A 21,049-nucleotide genomic window follows, 5' to 3' on the forward strand; every position below is an offset into this window, starting at 1 on the left:
TTTCTGTAGAAAATGAGCCCAATATAAAAAGCCTGGGGGTTCTCATGTATGCAGCATGTTTCTAATGAGATGCATAGGTCCAAGGGTACCTGAAAAAGAAGAGACAGGTACAAAAAGTTCCAGCTGCCTTTTTAAATCTGGTGGAAGATCCTACCATAACCATCAGATTGTGTGGTACCCTGCTCTTTTTATGGATGTAATCAATTAGCTGCGTATGGTAACAAGGTAGGAAGCATAAAATCAAAGAATTCATGGACAGTAAATAAAATATTAGTGGAAGTATTTACTGGAGATAAAAGGGTGATCAAATAGTTGAATTTCTGTCGTTCCAAAAGTGAAATAAGTCCCAGGTGAATCCTCCCTTATGCCAAGCACCTGGATACATGACATCACTCTCCCAGAAGCAACTCCCAGTATGGCTTCTTCTCCCCAGTTTTCTTGATTTCATTGCATGTGATGGCGTGAGCAGTTGTCCTTGATTAACTTTTCCCAGGGATCTTGGGTGGAACCCTACCACCAACCCAATGAAAACAGTAATTTTTTGTCAAGCCCAGTGCAATGACTTATTCAGTAAATCTGTTTTGTGCTGCTCAAGTGATGTGTTACAGTCCACACCTAAAAGCCATAAAGTGAGGAAAAACAGGGGCCGGGTGTCCTGGCTATCTCAGATAGCTGTGCTAATATTTATCCCAAAGTTTGGAAATGAAGTCATTCCCAAACGAATGGTGATTGACTCCAGAGGAGTTTTAACACTTTGGGCTGCAGCCACATATTGCCTGACTGTTCGCCAGCCGCTTCACCACAGTGAGCTCGGCCTCTTGCCACCCCCTTTTCATCCTCCAGTCATTTCCTCATACAAAAACTTCGGTTTCTCTTGACATCCTCTCTTTCCTCTGCTCAGCACCATCAGGACATTCAGTCCATCTTTGGAAAATACGCCATTGTTTTCACATTAGAGACCCTCGGCTGACTCTTGCTTGCACCAGTTTCTTTCGGACGTCACGCTGTGTTTTTTCCTGGAAAGGATATTAGCTTGCACAGTCCTCTGCATTTCCAAGCGTGAGCCCACACATTGCACAAATTAACTTTGTATTTATAGCATGCAGGAGCATTGCAACAGAGGAGAGAGATTTGAGCGGTATCTTGCAGCTCTGTAGTTCACTCAGGAACATGGAAGGTGATTCAGTTTCAGCAAGAAGAAGGCTAAAAAACCCAGGGATTTTGTTCACTGGTGCAGGTGTTTAGGAAATATTAGAAAAGGCTGGAAGTGGTGTTGGAGAATTATCTTATTCCTTAGGAAATGAAAGAATTTCACTGCAGGGTGCTTTGAGAGGAGGAGCAGGGTGCTGAATGATGTTACTGAGCTAAATGGCTTGGATGGGTGTACGGTTCTCTGGGTGGATGGCTGAGCCCAAAGAGTGGTGGTGAATGGAGTTAAATCCAGTTGGTGGCTGGCTGCAAGTGTTGGTCCCCAGGGCTCAGTACTGGGGCCAGCTCTGTTCAGTATCTTTATCAGTGACCTGGATGAGGGGATCAAGCACACCTTCAGTAATTTTGTAGATGACACCAAGCGGGGTAGGGGTGTTGACCTGCTTGAGGGCAGGAAGGTTCCACAGAGGGATCTGGAAAGGCTGCATCAATAGGCTGAGGCCAATTGTATGAGGTTCAGCAATTTTCAGGGCAAAAGTCTTGACATTTCCTTTCCATTCCTTTACTGTTAAGGTTGTGATCCTGCAATATTTAGGGGTTAGCATCTGTTACATCTGTATACATCTGGCCAGAATACTTGGAATGTTAAAACTCATCTCTTCAAAGTAGATAGGTGCCTAACTGCTATTATTTCAAAGGGACATAGACCCTAAATAGGATTTATGCCTCACTCTGGGCTAGATTTATCTGAGTATTTAGTCTTTTACCTGCCTTTGAAATTGGTAAGAATCAGTTTTAAAAAACAGCCCATGGGATTACATCTCTGCCAGACTTTAAGTGAAACTTCATCTGCAGAACAAATACATTAACCAACTTTTTATCTGAATAACTGAAATCAATGGAGTTATGCAGCTGGGGGCTTTGGAAAGTCCCTGGAGTCTTTCACCTGCATATTTCAGCGGTACATGTCTTTGAGATTGTGGCCCTGAGGCACTGTTGAATATGCTATCTGTCGTCTTTAATAGGATGTACATGATACTACCATTATAGATGAGATTTCTGCTTTCCTATCTCTGGCTGATGAAGGATGAAGATTTGCAGGTACAGAACAGAAAGTCCCTATTGAGAGGAAAGGGCAGAAATGCCATCGGTTTCTAACTGGCAGTTGGATGGAAACCTGAAAGCATGTCTAATTCAAGCTGTTAAAAAGAATGAATACTTTGAAATAATGATGCACCCTATATTCAGAATCATGTTTTTTAAACTAAAAAGATTTTTTATTTTTTTTTTAGATGGGAAGGATATATCAGTAATGGAAAATTGACTGGAATTCTAGAAATTAAATAATTCATAAGCACCAATACTCATTAGCTCAAATCAGTTTATTTCAATATGTAAATCTCATATCCGAACTATCTCTAAGAAGTTCCACATATAACAAATGCAAGTCCAGCTCTATTTGTCTGAGGAACTTCAGCTGTCAGCAGTTAAATTACAGCTTGTTTGAAAATTTGAATATATGCTTGTGAGTTATCTCCACGTTTAGACTGCTCATTATAAACCAGTGGCTGTGACTAGTGAGGACGGTTTCTGAAGATGCCTCATGAGATGATTTTTGTTCATTATCTTGATTGTCACACTAGAGTGGAATTCGCGCTTGCAAAGGGGCGCTCAGGAGGTCCTGCAGGAAATACCCTCTCTGAGCTCTTACAGCTTTTGCTCACTTTTACAGGGGTATTCTTTCCAGTGCTAATTGGGTGAGCATTGCTCATTATTATTAACTGGAATGTACCTTGCTGCCCTGTTTGACATGACCCAAAGCATCGCACAGGGTTTGGAACCATCCTTGAGGTAGAGGGTAGATACTGTTCAGAGACAGACTTTTCCTTTACTTCAAATGCTGACATGAACTTTAGCCATAAAGATTGCACTGACTGACTTTTGAGTTGTGATAGTGCGGTTTGCGTGATGGAGTGTGGATAATTAGTATCAGCTTTCACATTTTGGATGCTTTTCTTAACCAAACCACTTCAGATTTGAAGAGGCCACCATATTTATTGCAGTGACCACACCCCTATCCCTTGTAGTAATGTAATAAAAGAATCTGCTTAATTAATTTATGATACCATTGTTGATTTTATTAATATGATCTTGAGACTGTAATTTAGAAAAATCCGGAGCCTTTTGGTGCAAAGGTAATTTACAGTGAAAAACTGTAAACTTCTCAGAGCAGAGGTTTGTAGGCAAGAATGAGGAGTTCCAAGAACCTGAGGGAGGAACTAAGAAAACTAAATTAGTCATGAAGTCAGAAAACAGACTATGACCTTTCTAAAGCCAATGTTACAGTCAAAGATGAGATAGAGACCTGTAACATGAAGCTACCTAATGCCTTGCCAACACATCTGCTCTGGGGAATGTTTTTCATTCTGATCAGAAGCAGCTAACTTGGACTTGGTAACATCTACTGACTCTCACACTAGGGAAGGTAAATCAGGACTAAGACTGGGGTTTGCATTCAAAATGCCAGATACTTATCTCTGTTTTGCAATGTACATTGCCAAGCTCTTGTAAAACTGCCTGTTGCCTGTGGTTTTGAGCAGAATGATAGATGTTTTCCAAATCTGAGATCACAGTTTGACCTTAAGTTTCATGTGTGTTGTGTGCTTTCAGTATTCTTTTCTCCTTGTGATGCTCAACAAAGATTTCAGGGAAAAAAAGAGTTTCCCGCTAAAGAAATGAGGAAATGCCTTGTAAGGACTAGAGAGGAAGATTGGGAGCCATGAGTTTTGCATGGTAACCTTCTATGTGACTATAGTGTACCTACTATAGTGAGGAATCAATGCAATGTTATTCCTGTGGGATTAAGATGAAGCTTTGAGAATGTTAGAAATGTTAGTTTGGGATATTCAAAAGCATAAAGGAGGTGGTGAAAATCGAAGAGGGTAGTGGTGTTTGATGTGGGAACAAAGGAACATAAAGTGAGAGGAGAACGCTCTTGGGAGGGTCAGATTACGAAAGTTTGTGCTCAGTATCCACCGTGACGTTTCTGGTTCCTATTCTGTAATTCAAACCAGCCGTTTCTTACAGAAATAGACAATCACTGGATGCCCACCAGGCAGCCAGGCTTTGCTGCAGATAATTGTGATCTGATGAATGAGCCGCATCCTGGGCTGGGTGCAAACAGTGGCTTGCCAGGAGCTCTTCCATCCCGTAGGGAAGGCGCTGATGCTCTCCAGTTCCTCTGCTATCGCTCTGGCAAGGATCCACATATGGTCCCTGCTCTGCCCGGGAACACGTAGCTATCGGTTGCTTCTGCAGCAGTAGTTAAGCAAAGAGGTTGGTGATCAAAGAGCTGTCTAATTGGGTTGGATGGATCAGCGATTTGTGGTGGCTAAAGAGCCAGATACAGAAAGTGCATCTTGTATCGTGCCCTCTGCAGATGGTTAGATATGCCCTCTGAGGGCCACTGGAGCTGGGTCAGATGCATTTGAGGTTGATGGTAGCCAGAGGTTGAAAGTCTTCAATGTCCATCAGGGGTGTGCTCAGGGTGCCTGAGGAAGCAGTGCCTGCCCGACCATGCAGTGCATCGAGCCGCATAGTGTCCTGAGGGATGAGCTCAGCCGCACTGATTTATGGTTCAGTGGGATGGAGCCATCTTGTGATGAATTGAGCTGGCTTTTGCATAGCAGATACTGACAGACTTTGCAAGGCTGGGAACTCCTTCAAGCTTCATGAATGAGTTTGTCGATGACTTGCCAAAATATACAGATTACTCTTCAATTGTGCATTGGTTTAATTAGAGATTCAGGGAACCACCTGACTTTACCTCCAAATCCTGCCATCTCTGTCAGCAGGTAACTTGCTCTGCACCAGGACAGGCAAACCTGCAGGCTCTTTATTATTATTTATGTTACAGCAGTTCTGAAAATTCCCTTTTATGATTGAGCCCCACTTTGCTCAATAATAGAAACTTTGCACTGCTTCGCATGATGTGTCTCACAGATGCTTAGCTTGTCATTAGTTGGGGTGTTTTGATGTATGCTACATGCTTACTCTGCTGACTTCCAACTCAGGGCAGAAGAATTATAAACTAGCAGAAGAAAAAATAGTCTTTGTTTTTCTTACGTAGCACCAATCTGTGCCTGATTTCTAAACAGAAACTTTAAATAGAAATGCATGTTTTGCTTTGATTGAAATGTCCCAGGAAAATAAACCAAAGTTATCCCAAAATAGTTTGTGAGCTACAATAGCTTGATGAAAGTCTCTAGAGTATTCCACCATGCTTTGAATTCCTTGAGATTTACCCAAGCCTTTTTCATCACCCTCTATAAATGCCGGATCACTGTAGGACATCTAACAAGATGTAATGCATTCATTGCCTTCAGTTTAAGAGCTGGAATTTCGGGATGGTCTCTGTATACTTCCTTTTCCCATGCAGCAACATAATGTTATACTTACTGATCGTTGACAGCAGGAGTTGTTGATATGAACCAGGATGTCCTATTGAAGTACATGGAGGCACTGTGCTGTAAAAGTACTATGCAATCATTTTCACATGTTTGTGTAATTACTACGCAGATATCTGCACATATATATCCTTTGTCTGATTATTTCTGCTTTGAAACAAACAAGCAGTTGAGTTGGATGAGAACCTGGAGCTTTCCAATTCCACAGGTTGGTTGGGTGTTTTGTGCCCTATACAATGAACTCCGTTAGCTTAACAATACTTGCCTGTGGAAATTTGGAGAACATGAGCTAGGGATTGTGGAGGCCCTTTTGGTGTGTGTGCTTTTCAGAGGCATTTGATAGCACAACATTCAGTCACTTGGATCTCATATCTTTAATAACTTCCTGAAACAAATAGGTGCAATTTAGGCCATGCTGGAAAAAAAAGAAAGCATCTCTTTCAGTGTATTATCTGGGTGCAGTGAGACATTAGCAATAAAGCAATAGTTTAGCTTAGAGAAGGGTGTGGAGGGTTCAATTCAGCTGCTGTGCGAAGAGGGCTTGGACTCATCCGTATTAATGAAACCAAGACCCAGAGCTTTGAATTGCTCCACTGTCTTGTGGAAAATCCAGTATCCCAAGAGAACCAAGCAGCTCTTTACAGTGCTTGTGCTCTTGTGTTCATTCACAGTTTGTTTGTTAGATGTCATTTGCATGAATAGTCAAACAGTGTTTTAGTTCTGTTCCATCAATGTTTTCAAGCCAAGTTTCAGTTTGGCACGCAGCAGCGATACAGTTGTTCTGTTACTCAACTATTGTTAAAAGAGGCTTAGGTTAAACTCTGGGAGTTAATGAGAAAACGGTGTGCAGTAATTTGGATTAGGCTTTATGAACTAATTAAATACTTATTTACATGCTATGTTAACTGTCCTCTATACACAGAGGGCTTTGTTTAGTACTCACATCATACATAGGTAATTTACAGCTTATTTCAGCCTCATATCCTTGCTGCATGTGCTCTCTTCCCACTACACAAAGAGTGAGGCAAATTAATATCCTCACCTCCCTTGGCAACACGCAAGGGTCTTTTTCCAGGGTGAAAGAATTTCTGTCAGGTAAAACACATGTTAATGTCTTACCTCTGTAATCTGTGTTCAGTAATGGTCCTCAAAGTAAAAGCAGAATATTTTTATAAATAGAGGAATTAAAGTTACTCTTCTAAAGTCTTATTTAGACATGTAAATAAATGATCTGATTTCCAGAGATGTTGTTTGCAAAGCAGATCCGAACAGATTAGCCACTTCTGCACCACAATGAAAATAGCGGCCCCTGAAGCTACTCATGGCCACGAGCTCCTCGCACACCATCTTCCAGCCAAAGAGCTGCTCATCAGCCCGTAAGGAGCCTGGATCCCGGGCATCCTACAGCATGTTCCCCAGGTGCCCAGGCAGATGCCCTGCAGGCTGGGAGGCTGCTCCTGGAGCCGTGGTTCAACCAAACTGTCTCCTCACCATCAGCTCAGGACTCCTGAAATCTTGGGACTTTCAGCAGGCATAAACTGAAGCTCTTCTACCCAAATGTACTAATAAAAGGAATTAAAATTCACTTTAAAATGTCAACGAGGATTGCTTAGTAAAATCCCACAGTAATGTATTTAGTTGTAATGATTTTTGCAGAGATAAAAGATGGGCCATTAAAACTAGGGCTGATTGAAGAAACAGGACATTATTTACTGTGTTTCTAATGAAAGCTTTTCTGAAAGTTACTTATTAGCTTGTAGCAATGAATCTATTTTGTAGGAATAAATGAAATTGAGGTCCAGCCAGCAAAGCAGTCCAGTTTGGTGCAACCTCTACCAAGGGAAGGAGGTTTTAGGAAAGATACTTGCCTTACAGGGAGTCTCATCTCCCTCTTATAATTCATAAAGCTAAACCCCTGCCATTTGGCTGAGTCTCATGCAGCCTTTCATCACCGAATACCTAAATCAGCCTCTGTAACAGTTAATATTTGCCTAGCTTCCTTGTAGCAGTGTTTCCCAAGTAATCTTTATACATCCACATTTCACTCTCTACTCTAAATATTTACAGTTTTCTTTTCAATGTTCCTAGGGTGATTTCCCTGTGTGCATGTTCAGTTATGCAGCTGGGGCATAAGAAAATAAGAGAGTTTTTAATGTGCTGGCATTTGGTAGCTTTTGTTCTGCTTGCAGAGTTTAACATTGATTAGTTTTGACACACAATAAATCCAGCCCATGTGGCTGACCATGGTTTTTTGAAGGAGGTATATCCTCTTGTCAGAGTGCGATGTGATGGGTCCCAGATGGAAGAGTTATGGGGTGCAGCTGAACTGAGCCAGCAAGTGGCTCTCAGGAGACTGGTCTTGTCCCTCTGCTCACTCATCCCATTCCCCATGCATGGTCTTGCCAAGCAGAGCACCTTCAGGATTTGGCTTGGATTACTGCACTTGGGGCTCTAGCAGGCACACACTGCTAGGATGATGTAGTGAGGAGCCAGGAATCTTCCTTCTTACCAACAGTAGCTGTTAGATCAGCTCAGCTGCATTGTGTCAGTGCACCATCATATATGTGATTCCACTTAGGCTTGCACTTAAATATCTGTTAATATGATGTCTCTGATGAAATGTTGATTTTGAATGATTTCCAGAATTATGGCCTGTTGGGAAGCTAGGACAGAGTTCAGAAAAGAAAACATTTCCTCTCATGCTGGTAGGATTTTGCCCGTTTTATATGTGATCACACAGTGGTCTTTGGCTTAATGACTGTGCATAAAAGGTACTGCTGTGTCATTGCTGTCAGAGTTACTTGTTGCCAGTCCTGTGGTTAAAGCACTGAACTCTTTTGCAGGTTAATGAAATTTATCACGATGAGTCCCTGGGTGCTCACATTAACGTTGTCTTGGTGAGGATAATCCTGCTGAGCTACGGCAAGGTAAGTAAAGGTTAATTTGAATGGAGGATATCAGTATCTCTGAGCTTCATTCTTTTATGAACAATGTACTTACTGATGACATGTATTGAGTTTGTACTTTAAGTCATAGATTGTCCTTACCGGTCTATGAATATAAAGAACTTCTATGTTTATATGTATTTGTTCATGTGAACTTCACATTTCAAATAATTTCAGTTTCTTCTAGGTTTTCCCTGTGTCATTATGAGCTGCTGCTTAGCCCTCACAGTCTATCTTTTCAGATTTGTTTGGAATAATCCATGAAACACAGTGAACATTTTGGTTCCTAAAAAAACCTATGAGGGTGTAGAGGAAGAACTGTATGTAACACTAAACACAAGATCCGTTCTGTAAGATGCTGAGGGCTACAGTCTCATTCCAAGACATCATTTAAACTTAATGCTTAACATTAAGTTAAGACATCATTTAAACATAATGCTTAGTAGAGCCACACATATGCTTAAAGTTAAGTGTGAGTTCTGTGGACTAGGGGCTGGAAGGCAAGAGCTCTGCAGATCAAACCTGTAATTAAGAATAACCAAGCGTTCTTTCTCTCAGTGTTTCTATGGAAAGGAATACTCTACAAGCAAAACTCAGGTAAAGAGAAATGAAATGCCAAATGGCTTTTGGAAGTATCACACTGTTCTGTATCTGTGTCCTACTTTTACCAAATCAAGATCAAATTCCATGGAAACAGGAACAGGGCGTTTCAAGTATGTTGATAAATGCTTTGGTTAAGGACATGTGATTTTAGTGCTCCTTATACAACATAATGCCCAGCTGCTCAAAACAGTGTTGAATAACATACCTTTCAGTGACTGGAGCTGCTGGCATTGGCATGTTCATGTAACAAACCTGGCTCTGGAAGACTGTGTGCATTCATGCAAGCTGCTGAAATGCTGTCAGTGAAGAGCCATTGTGAATGGTTCCAGTGGTGAAGCTTCACTGGCGTTCACCAGTTTACCCTGTTCAGCTAAGCTAAGAACTTTTCTCCCTGGTGCAAATGATGGAGCTCTGACTTTTAGCCTGGACTCTGCTGGAGTCCAGTCTCCTGGATTTGGGATAAACTATTCTGTCAGAGCTTCCCCATCTGAGAACTAAACACACTGATCCGTCTTTGCTCTTCCTGCAGTGATGAAAATGATGATGTAGTTATGAGGTTTGGATAAGCTGAATCAAGTGTGTATCCTAAACTGAAGGTAGAAAAGGTCACGTTTGCCATTTTGTGAGCGAAAGCTCATGGTGTGTGTGGTTAACATTGAATTACAAAATAATTGAAATGCCCTGTGATTGCTGTAATGACTGCAATCTGAGGGATTGCAGTGACTAATGATTCTTGTAAAAATCTGATATTGCAGTGCTGGTAGAAGCCCGCAGAATCAGCACATGGGCTACTCACTTCTTTGCTGTTCTTATTTCATAAGTATTTCATAATTGTTATGTGTGTCCATGTTAAGCTCTATAGATCTGCACCAGTCTGAACGCCAATAACTCCTGCCATTTTTCTGATGGCAGACAATAGTTATGGTAGAGCTCATTTCACATTAAGAATCTTTATTTTCTGTTGAAGAATAAAGGTTTGTCCACTGGTAATATGTAGGTTATTGATTTCATATTAATCTTTAGAGAGGAGAGTGGGGTGGAATGTAGAAACTTTCACTTCTTGATGGGTCTTTGGCCACATCACAGCAGGCAGCACTATGTAATCTGCTTGTGGATAGTCTATTTCTGTATTCCAGATATGTAATCTGCAGTGGATGGTGGTGTAGTTCCTGAGTTATCCTGCTGGTTTCAGCAGGGCATAAAATGGAATAATTCTGGATCACAAGCTTGCCCTAAATAACTGTGAAGATAAATTTTCTTGCATTTCTGTCTCTGATTCTTACTTATATGAAAGGCAATTTATGGCTATCTGAAAAAAGTCAAAGGAATGGAAAAGGTATCATTTCATTGCTTTTCTACCTGGTTGGTGTGGGCACCTACATGCCCTGGCTGCGTAAGAATATGTCTTCTAATGTTTGTGGTTTTTAAGGTACTGATCGGAGGGCTAGTACGAAAGGGTAGAAGGTGAGGAGGTTTCTCTTTGGAGGGCTGGGATTATTTAGCAGCAGAAAAGCAGAGAGAAAAGGTGTATAGTTCTTACTTTCTGAACCTGTTCTGAGAATTGCAACAAAGCCTTCAATATTTTACTACCCCACACAGCTGCACTAATGATTTTTAGGAATATATATTCAAAGTACATAATGAAAGGAAATGAGTGTGTACAAGTAAAGGCAGTGCATGAATGAGGCAGCCTGGTTGGCTTCACAATATGAAAATATTATCCCAGTCTTGTTTGAGTAAGCATTTCTTTTGAAAGCATGTAGCTTGGTATCTTCAGATTAATTTGCTTCATTGTAGGTAATTTATATATATTAGCAAGGGTGCCATTTAAATCAACATAATTACATGACGGTTCCATAATTGATGAATTATGTACCATCAGCATCAGGTTTATGGCAGCAGTCTGAGCTATTGCCAATTCTCCACTGCTGAAAAGCCTTCTACTCTATTGTGTTGGTTTGTTTTTTTTAAAGAGGATTATATTATTTTATACAATATGATATCTGCTGATAAGAATAATATGGACAATACTTGAGTTGCATAGCAACCAGCTTTTCAGTGGTTCTTGCTTGAAGGTACTCCACTTCTTGAAATGTACTTATTTTTTAATATTTTCAAACACAGGCAACTGTACATTCAAAAGTAATTTCAGTAATTGCATAATTGCCCTGGTAAGATGAAAAACTGGAGGGTGTTCTGTGGTGATCATGTGTTGAAATTATGCCGGGGGCAAATTCAAAAGAGCTGACCCAGTCTTACTGAGTTAATACATTGTGTAGGTAATAACATCTGGACTTAGACTGAGGGTAGAGGTGGAGACCTGCTAAGGAGCACCAGGCTTGCATGCTGGCTGGGTGTTGTGTTTAAGGAGAGAGCAGCATGTGGCTGTGCTGTGTCTAGGTGTGCTGAAGCTACCAGCCATTACCTGACTCCCCAATTTTCTTAGGACTTCAAACAAATGAGCAATTCTTCATGAAGGCTCTGACCATGGCTCACTGAAGCCCCCTCACTTATCAATTCCATCAATAGGATAGAAAAATGTGTTCCTCATCTATGGTGGCTTTGGAAGATAGCATGCATTTCTTTGTGTTTTCTTTACATTGACTCCCAAAGTCACAGGCTGTTTTGATGTGATGGAGTACTGCAAATAAGTAAACAGCGTACGTGCAGTGCATTTTTCTTCAAATGGGAAAAAGATGAGCTGGCTCGCTTCTGCCTGTTTGACTTCAGTAGTAGGAAGATTGGTTCCAAATTTTGGCAACTGTCGATACATTTGAAATGAATATAATTCAATGTTTGGGCAAATGATTCCATTTAGACCTATTTTGGTTGTAACGGCTCTGTAATCCAACTAGCTCTAGAATACTCAGGAGAATAAGCAAAGCAACCACTATCACCAAGTGCAGAGGAGGTGGCAAGAGATGAGCTGAGAATGGGTTTAAAAACCCTGACTGGTTATTATAAAATTTGTTTGGAAACATTTAAGTCCTGAGCACTGCATAAAATCCTCTCATCGCCTCTTTGAGGTGGATGAATAAAGATTATTATTTCCATTTTACAGCTAAAAAAACAAAGATGCTAAGAGTTATTTTCCAAGGCCACACGGAAGGCCACTGGCAGGCTGGGATAAGACCTCAGAAGTTCCTGGCTCCAGCCCCACGCTCTGTCCATCAACAATGGTGACTTTGTGTGCAGATGAGCTGCCCTTGCACAGCGGCAGAGAAGAGCACACGTTTAGCTGGGATGGGTGTAATTAAAACCGTTATGAATGAAAAGAAGTCAGAAAGACTTTTGCAGGACCTGAGGATTTCCAATAAATGCAGCCACCTGAGGATTTATGAGGGTTATTTCTTGGGAAATGTGAACGTGGCAGTGCAGGACACCCCTGAAATGTCCATTGGAGCAACATGCATAGCTTGATTCACCCATATTCAGACTGGAACAGGGTGGGATGCTGTGTCTGCTCTGTACGCATCTGTCAACCAATAGGGAGAGAAAACCCATGTTAGCTATAAACCAACCCAACAAGTGGTCGTATTCTGGCCATTTGTTAACTTGGTGAAACTGAAAGAGGAACCTGGCCAGCAAGGCAGAGAGCCTTTCAGAAAGGTTAGGGAAGGAAAGAAAACCCAAATAGCTTTAAGATGGCAGTTCAGGAAGGAGGTAATAGGGGGTGGATGTCTACAGTCTCATAGGACCAGGCTGTTCAACTGAGGATTTATCAATTGTGCACATCCAGGGTATCAGCAGAGCTCCTACTGTCTTCATTTGTGCAAGATTTTACCTTCAATCTTTTCATAAAATGGTGCTTTCTTTACCTCTGCCATCTGACCTTTTCAGTCTAAGCACGATGAGCAGGGGAGATGCTCAGTCTCAGCCAGGTTCTCCTTTCTGTTCCCCAGGGGGTGGCAAAGGTGACACAGCTGAGGTGGAAGAACAAACCAGGTTTATCCCTTAAATCTGTTGTTCATCCTTACCATTTTGCTGTTGACTCTGGCTGGAGGGAAAGGGATGAGTGTTCTCCTTGTCCTGGGAAAATGCAAAGGCTCTGGCTAAGAGCATTTTTGCCTGGCAATGCAAAGAGGTTGTTACCTGTATGTTAGAGTTACAGAATAGCTGTGCTCAGACAGGACCTCTGGGCATCATCTAGTCCAAACCCCTTGCTCAAAGCAAGGTCACCTAGAGCAGGTTGCTTGTGACCTCGTCCAGCTGGGTTTTGAATATGTCCAAAGACAGAGATTCCACAACCTCTTTGGGCAACCTTTCCCAGTGTTTGGCCATTTCTACAGTAAAACTACAGTAGCACTCTTACCATTTTTTCCTTGCATTTAAGTGCCATTTCTTATATTTCAGTTTGTGCCCATTGCCTCTTATCCTTTCTCTGGATACCACTGAGAAGACTCTGGCTCAGTCGACTTTACTCCCTTCCCAATAGGTATTTATGTACATTGATGACATGTCCCTGAGCCCCCTCTTCTCCAGCCTCTCCTTGTCAGGTCACTAATGTGAGTTGAGTATCTTGGTTTCCCACTCCCATTGGTAGATGCAGAAGACCTGATCAGCAGGAATCAAGCCCATATCTTGCAGTATGGTATATAAACATGTCTGAAGATGAAGTTCTTTACCCCAGATTTTGGCCATATCCAGTAACCAGTTTGGCACAGGCTGAGTTGCAAGGCTAGAACCTACGTATTATATAGCATTTTGGCTGCTGTTCATATTTTTGCACTTTTTCATATGTTTAGGGTAGAGATAAAGATAACAGGAGATATTGTGCCTTATTTATACATTAGACTCATAGCTCATAATTTCCTACTGTGTTTCCTTGGGACCTTGAAAATTGTAGAGCTGGCTGATAGCATGAGCAGTACTTTGTATTCCTGATCTACTTATATTTATACAGAATTAGAGACTGAAAAATGTTTACAAACTGCTGCCATAAGAAAGCTTTACAAATCCTTTGAATGCAAAATGACAGTTTGCTGAATGAGTTATTTCTGTTAGTTCAGTTACCATGGACACTCGATAATTGTGTTTGTTTATTTTTTGCTTGTCTTGTTAAGAATGAGAGAACAATATAGAAGATCTAATCCAGTATGCAATGAACAATAGAAGTGCAATGTAAGCAGTGTGTTTTGCAGAGACTTTAAATATTCAAGAGGGGAAAGTCATATGTTAAGTTCTTTCTCCAATGTGCACACTGCTGTGGTGCAACTTTTGCTGCCATAGTTTGAAGCCTATTAAGTTAAGCATATTTCTGCTCCTTCTGGCGCTACTGAAGAGCAGCAAAGCCTTCTCCATTGGTACTCTTGGAGCACCACCTAATGGATGAGTTAGGAAAGGTCCTTTTCCGTCAAGCTTCTGACCAACCTGAATTTCTTAAGTTCCTATCATCAAGTACCTGCTCATCAGCGCCGTTCCAAAGTCGTACCCAGTTATGGCAAATGACAGATAAATAAAGCGGTTGGTTAAGGAAAGGTGCCATTCTGTTTGTGCTATGAGTGTGTCTTTCCCGTGAACTGGCAATGTGGACATTTTTGACAGGTTTGGGTAGAATGTAGGCTAAATTTGTGGTTTTCCTCTAAGATAACTTTGTATTTCTTAGAATCACAGGATGTTTTGGGTTGCCCTGCTTTGCCTGGTTTGGGTTGCCTGCTTTGCCTCTTTATATGAGTGGGAGTTGCAACTCAGATGTTTATTTTTGTCTCTTTTTTTCTGCTGCTTCCATCTAAGAAAGAAGGGAGTAGAGAAGAAATAAAGGCAGAATCAGAAAAGAAGGAAAATGCAAGGCATTAGTACATCTTGAGTTTCTCAGAGCAAAGATTTCAGCTGGTTCTCTAGGGCAGACTGTCCTCATAACCCACTGTGGTGTCTCCTTGCGTGGGGGATGTTCTACCAGCTGAGACCTTTCCACTTCTTGGCCAACATCTCCATCTGTTTCAATCAGCAGTTCTCTGAAATGCCCACAGATTTTTTTTGCTTTTCTCGCTGTGAGAAGGAAAGTTTCTCTTTCCATTGGCAGCTTTCCTGCTGATCAGCTGAGTAATGCTCTCCACAAGCCTGCTGTCCTGTTTGGAAAGAAGTCCTTCCCGGCCAGGTCTGAGCTCCCAGCCAGTGGCAGGGCCTGCATGTTGCTGGCAGTTTGTGCCCTTTGCTGGCCAATGGTAACACCTACATCTCTTCTCCACATGCAGCCTGCTAGCCCCAAAACTTTGTCTGCTTGCAATCTGGCAGAGGGATTTTACCTTTACTTTCTGTCCCTATTACTGTACATCTCTCTCTTTTAATGTACTATCATTTAATGAGGGGCTGGACTTTTCTGAGTCTGATGAAAGCTCTCCATAGAGTTCCAACAGAAAATATTATCAACTGTTATCTAATTTCTCTACAAGAGTAAATTCCAACATGTATTACATCTGCCCTGTCTAGTAACAAGCTGTGCCTAGTCGTATGATTTTATAAGCTCCTTTCTTGCAGGACAGCCACATTTATCTGTAAAGGTGAGGCAGCTGGAAAAGTGAATAAAAATGCAATATAAAGGCATGTTTGGCTCAAGAAATCTCTGATCCAAAGACTACCTGAGCCTTAGAGGTTATGTGGAGGGAAATGCTACACTATATATGGGTTCCTCTATTTCTCTTCCCTGGGCAATTGCATAGCATGGTGAGGTTGACTCGGAGCCCATATCAGCAGTTCACTGGCCATGCAGTATCCACTGTTAGTACTGCTGGAACCTTTATGATTTGGAAGTCCTTGACAAGTTGCAGAAATTGGGAATTTGAGTGAAAATTTGTTAGGAGTCAAGTGGATTTCTCTTTTTAGGCTGCTTAGAGTGAAGAAAGATAGAGGATTTGTGGCCAGATTATTTGAATGCTCAGTGGACTCTGAGTATTTCCTCTTTGGAAGTCCTCTTCACTGACACAGAACCTCAACTTGCTATTTGTATCTGTAACACATGGACACTTGAAATAACTCACTTCCTACAGGACACCTCATTTACCAAATTAAAGAGCAGTAAGGCTCAATTTTACGTGCCACACTCCTGATGTTCATTCTGTCATTGGCAAAGAAGTCAGGTTGTCAGCTGAAACATGATTTATAGACTTGCGTGTTCTCAGTTCCCCATTACTGCTAAAGGGATTTTCTTCATTTTCCCCATTGTGTTGGATGCAAAAAGCCCCACAATGCTCCACATTAACCAGTTGGTCCTCCTTTCAAACTCAAAAATAACCATTTTATAAATAAGCATTGACATGCTCTTGGACTGAACCAGTGGCTTTTGCTCTCAGAATGGACATAAGTATACAGTGAAGACATTTATTGACTTATGCCAGATGCCCAAACTGGGGGAGCTGCTGGGCATTCCACTGCAGCAGACTTGATGTTCATCGGGAAAGTGCTGCAAGCTGCTGCAGTTTAAGGTTAGTTCATTCAAAGAGTAATCTTCTGTTTTTTTTTGCTGGAGTCCACTCTCAAGGTTTCCATTTAGTGGGCAGAGAAGAGGTGGCATATGACAGAAGAAAGCTATAATAAAGTGGTTACTTGGAAATTATTGACCTTTTGATATTCTATGCTTGTTTGCTGATCACACAGAGATTTTGTACATATTCATATACCCTTAAACCAAGGCACACGTTGATAGCGTGTGTGCTTTGTCCATTTTTCAATCAGTGCAGCTTCTAAAATGTGATGATTTTCATTTGGTAGGATGTGCAGAAGGAGGTCATCAGGAGACAAAGAACTGTTCGTGATACACACGCCTTGAGATTTCTCAACTTCATTTTACAGCATTCTTTGCTTTTTGAATCTTGCAATAAGATTTCTCACTGAACTCCTTGAAGGCATCGATTTCTTTTGTGGGTCTTTGGAGAAATGAGAACAAGGTGGAGATGATGGAGATAGGGTTTTTGTTTGCTTGCTTGTTTGATTTTGGTTTACCGCTGATGGATGTTATTAAACACTTCAACAATGGTCAAATCTTGTTGAACTGAATAGGATTTTTGCTTGAAGATCTAGGATTTTACCCTGTAATAGTGACTCAAAGTTTGTTTAAGTCTGTTCTTATAAATATACAAAGATGCAATAAAGGCACCACAACTGTCCCACCATTTAAATACAGTTATTAGTTCAGTTTCAAGGGAATTATGGCTGGAAGCAGTATGATCCAGTGTGGGATTATATTACAACTTTTTCATTCCACAGTGGTATCAGAATCCAAACTGTGCCTCTATTTGGTTTATTAATTTGTTTTTCTGAACATTTGCAGAATTGTAATACTCTGGGTTTGCCAGAATCAGACCTCAGTTTGGCAGCCTTTCCTTTTATCAATTCCAGTTGTTCCTTCACAACCCTTTGAGGATTTTCTTTTTCATATAGTCAATACTCTATGTAGTCCATCATGCACTCAATTAGAGGACACGTCAAATACATCTGTAATTGAAAACGAACTATATTACTTCTCTCTTATTTTTGGCCTAGGCAAGGTTTTGCTCTACATTAAGTATTTTGGAATGATGAATGCTTACAGTACAGTATAGCATCTAAATTGTAGTGGTTTGTGTTATGATTACAGTGTTGTCATGGCAATATAATTTTTGCAAAGGAAAAGCCAGGGTTCGCATGTGCAGTTCTTACAAATCCTGGATGGCCTGGGATGGGTCAATTAGTCATTCATTTTATAGCATCCCACATACAATAAGCTTTCTTATGTCTTGGCAATGCACAGAACTAAGTAGAATTAGCTGGGAATTCTTAAGAACGTGGTAGTTGGCTTTTAACATTTCTTTCTCTTTCTTGTTGAAGAGAATTGCCCTTTGAACCACACCTTATACTCATCTGGGTTGGCTAAGCCGTGTCGGCACACCACCACATAGCACGTGGTATATAGGGAGAATGGTGTGGCACGGTTACCTTCTGAATGACCTTCAGATACAGAAGGGATAATGCAAATGCACCTTAAAAGACAGTCACTGGGAAAGTCCATTTCTGAAATCAGTGATTCAAGTACAGCTGAAAAAAGTGTTCTCAGGTTTTACACTCACGGAGGGTCCCGTAGCATTCCAAGGTCTGCCAAAACAGCCTAACCCCTCAGTTTCACAGCAGAAGTGGCTGATGAGCCAGGGCAGGGTGCTGTCTGTTTGCTGCTGTTGCCATTTGCTTCCTTTACCATTACACATTACTCTTTCCCATGCCAGGTTAGTCTCTGCTGGCCAAGAGCCACTGCAGTTCTGATAAAGGCACAGCCTCGACCAGAAACTGTATAACCAGACTGGAATTGATGGTGCAAGCCAGTGGCATATAAATAATAATACAGAGTATCAATTTTGTCTTTAAAATGCCCATCTTTGTGGTTTTCTTCTATCTTTTTTTTCTTTTGTTGTATCTTACATCTCATTAAATGAGGAAATCACATTTAATCTAACCATGAACTTCAGCTGTTTTCTCACTTTCTTGATCCAGTAAAATTTGTTTCTGAAGTGTAATTGCCCCTTTGTTAAGAACAAACTTGTAATGGAAATGGGATCGGAAAACAATTGCCCAAGCTTTTAATAAGCAACTGTTGGTGTCTTTTTCTCCTGTGCACATGCAGTCTATGAGTCTGATAGAGATTGGGAACCCTTCACAAAGCCTGGAAAATGTGTGTCGCTGGGCCTACTTGCAACAGAAACCTGACACTGGGCATGCAGAGTACCACGACCATGCTATCTTTCTCACAAGGCAGGATTTTGGTCCATCTGGCATGCAAGGTAAGATGTGTATCAGGTTTTGTTTGGCATTTGTGTTCATCCCTTAGTAAGGCTAGTCATGCAAAGTTTAATTATGCATCTTTTGCTTAGTTTTGGTTAACGTTTTCTTTCCCCAAGAGCTCTGCATAGGGCCATTTTTAGTTGTAATTGTGTCACTATTTTATCCTTTCTTACTGGGGGGATTATTTATTGGATCATTTCTTTGCTCTTGCTGAAGCCAAGAAAATGGGATCTATATGTAAACAGTCCTGAAAACGCTGAAAGATTAAAGAGTAGATTCTGTGTTTAAACTCTCCAAAGCTGTTGCTATGTCCCCTCAGGAGTGCCAAGAAATACTGTTACGGTGAGGTCTGGAACAGCAAGGCCACGTGCTGTCTACTTTTTCCTTTCTTCAGGGCTTTGCTCCTGTGAGCTCAGGTTTGTTCACTGGAGGGGATAAATCTCAGAGCTTTCCCATTCCTTTTGGGCTGGCCAGGTCCGCTGTCAGCACAGGGCTTGGGTTTTGCTCACATGTTCCCTGAGGGCTGGAACTACACTGAGCTCCTCGTGGGCTGTAACCCAGCAGCATGTAGTGTCCTTTTCCCCTGTTGCATCATGCACAGAGGGAAGGCAGTTGCAGGATGGTCGAGAGGTAACAGCATTTCCCTTGGTGAGCTGGGAATTTAGTTTTAATTTATTCAAGAGGCTGGTTCGATCTGTTTCGTAGATGAGGGAGCACATTATTAAATGTTCAGGGGCAGAGGCCTCTTGAGAGGACCACATCAACTATATTTGTGTCACAGCAAAAGACCGATGTTTGTCCTAGAGCTGCTCACCACATTGCCTTCCCATACTTCTGGAACACTTGCTATTTCTCACAGGCTACGCTCCGGTCACTGGAATGTGTCATCCTGTTCGGAGCTGCACTCTGAACCATGAAGATGGTTTTTCATCTGCATTTGTGGTGGCTCATGAAACTGGACATGTGTGAGTAGAACTGTGGGCATCCTGTGTCCTACCTTAAAATAGCTTTGGTGCTGACAAATACCAATGACATTGGAAAGAGTCAATTTATGTTAAGTAACAATATTCAGGGTTGGCTCTGGCTTCGGGTCTCAGCTCTCTCAATGCTTTCTTTATGATCTTAAGTAAGCTTTATATTTGGGCAATTTTCAAACGGAAAAAGGAACTAATACCAAAATACCTTCCAGGGCTGCTGTGAGAGTAGATTGAATGATGTATTGTAATCTCCTGGTGGAAATGTAAAGTACTCATAATGTATGAATTCATTGAGTCAGTGGAATACATGAGTCTTGAAAACAATCCATATTAAATAAGCACATCATCTGTATATGTTACTTCTGGGAAAAGATACAATACTGTATAGAAATGAGGTGCCAAGCACTGTGGTTACAACTGTTCTATACATTTCATATAAAAAATGCAATCATTTTACTTACTGATGCAATTAGAACCAATTACTGGGCAGCATTTATCACAACTCTGGCTTCTCCTTGAGAATTTTGGTTTCCCTGTTTGCAGAGAACACCCACTGATTTCCCATTTTCTCTTTGGTAGAACAACAGTCCCCAGAAGGCTTTTTCTGAGCAATTTCAATCTATTCTGTTTTCCCTAAGAAAGCCTGCAGGCCCTTTTCTCTTTGTTGTATCAGAAGTATTAAGGGCTTTAAAAGAGAGAGTTGAAATCACTGTAAATGTATCTTAACTACACAGGGACATAAAACTGATACCTAGATGGTAGTTGATTCCAGAATTTTTATATTAGGATTAAAAAGAAGACAGAGTGAGCTTTAAAAGAGATTCCACTGGAGAACGTTTGTAATCCTTCAAATCACATTCAGCCCCAGTCTGTTAATTTGGTTTAAATTGCAGACAGATATTTCACGTTAGTCAAACAGTGCCTATAAAAAATGCAATAGAAAATCCTAACAAACAGAAGGGGAAAACATATAATAAAACTGAAATGAAATTTTTAAATATCTGTATTTTGGGATAATTTCTAGAAAGCACCCAATACTTTCTAGGCTTTTTCACATGTAACAACGTGGGAATGCTACTGGGCAATTCCAGCAGCTAGTCTAAACTAGCTTTCAGTGTGGTGTCTTTTTTTTTTCCCATGGAAAAGCCTTGTCTCCAATTGT

At 41.1% G+C, this 21,049-nt stretch overlaps 1 protein-coding gene across 1 annotated transcript in view; it reads left to right on the forward strand.

Moving 5' to 3' along the window:
* The window catches only part of ADAMTS2 (ADAM metallopeptidase with thrombospondin type 1 motif 2), a 177,728-nt gene that overhangs the window by 122,278 nt on the left and 34,401 nt on the right, over positions 1-21,049 (forward strand). The window contains exons 5-7 of the mRNA XM_065690392.1: positions 8,459-8,542; positions 18,753-18,909; positions 19,770-19,875. Of these exons, the coding sequence (XP_065546464.1) occupies positions 8,459-8,542; positions 18,753-18,909; positions 19,770-19,875 (347 nt within the window). The remainder of the gene's footprint in view (positions 1-8,458; positions 8,543-18,752; positions 18,910-19,769; positions 19,876-21,049) is intronic.

This window comes from Lathamus discolor, chromosome 10, assembly GCF_037157495.1.
Source record: "Lathamus discolor isolate bLatDis1 chromosome 10, bLatDis1.hap1, whole genome shotgun sequence".
Lineage (NCBI taxonomy): Eukaryota > Metazoa > Chordata > Aves > Psittaciformes > Psittacidae > Lathamus > Lathamus discolor.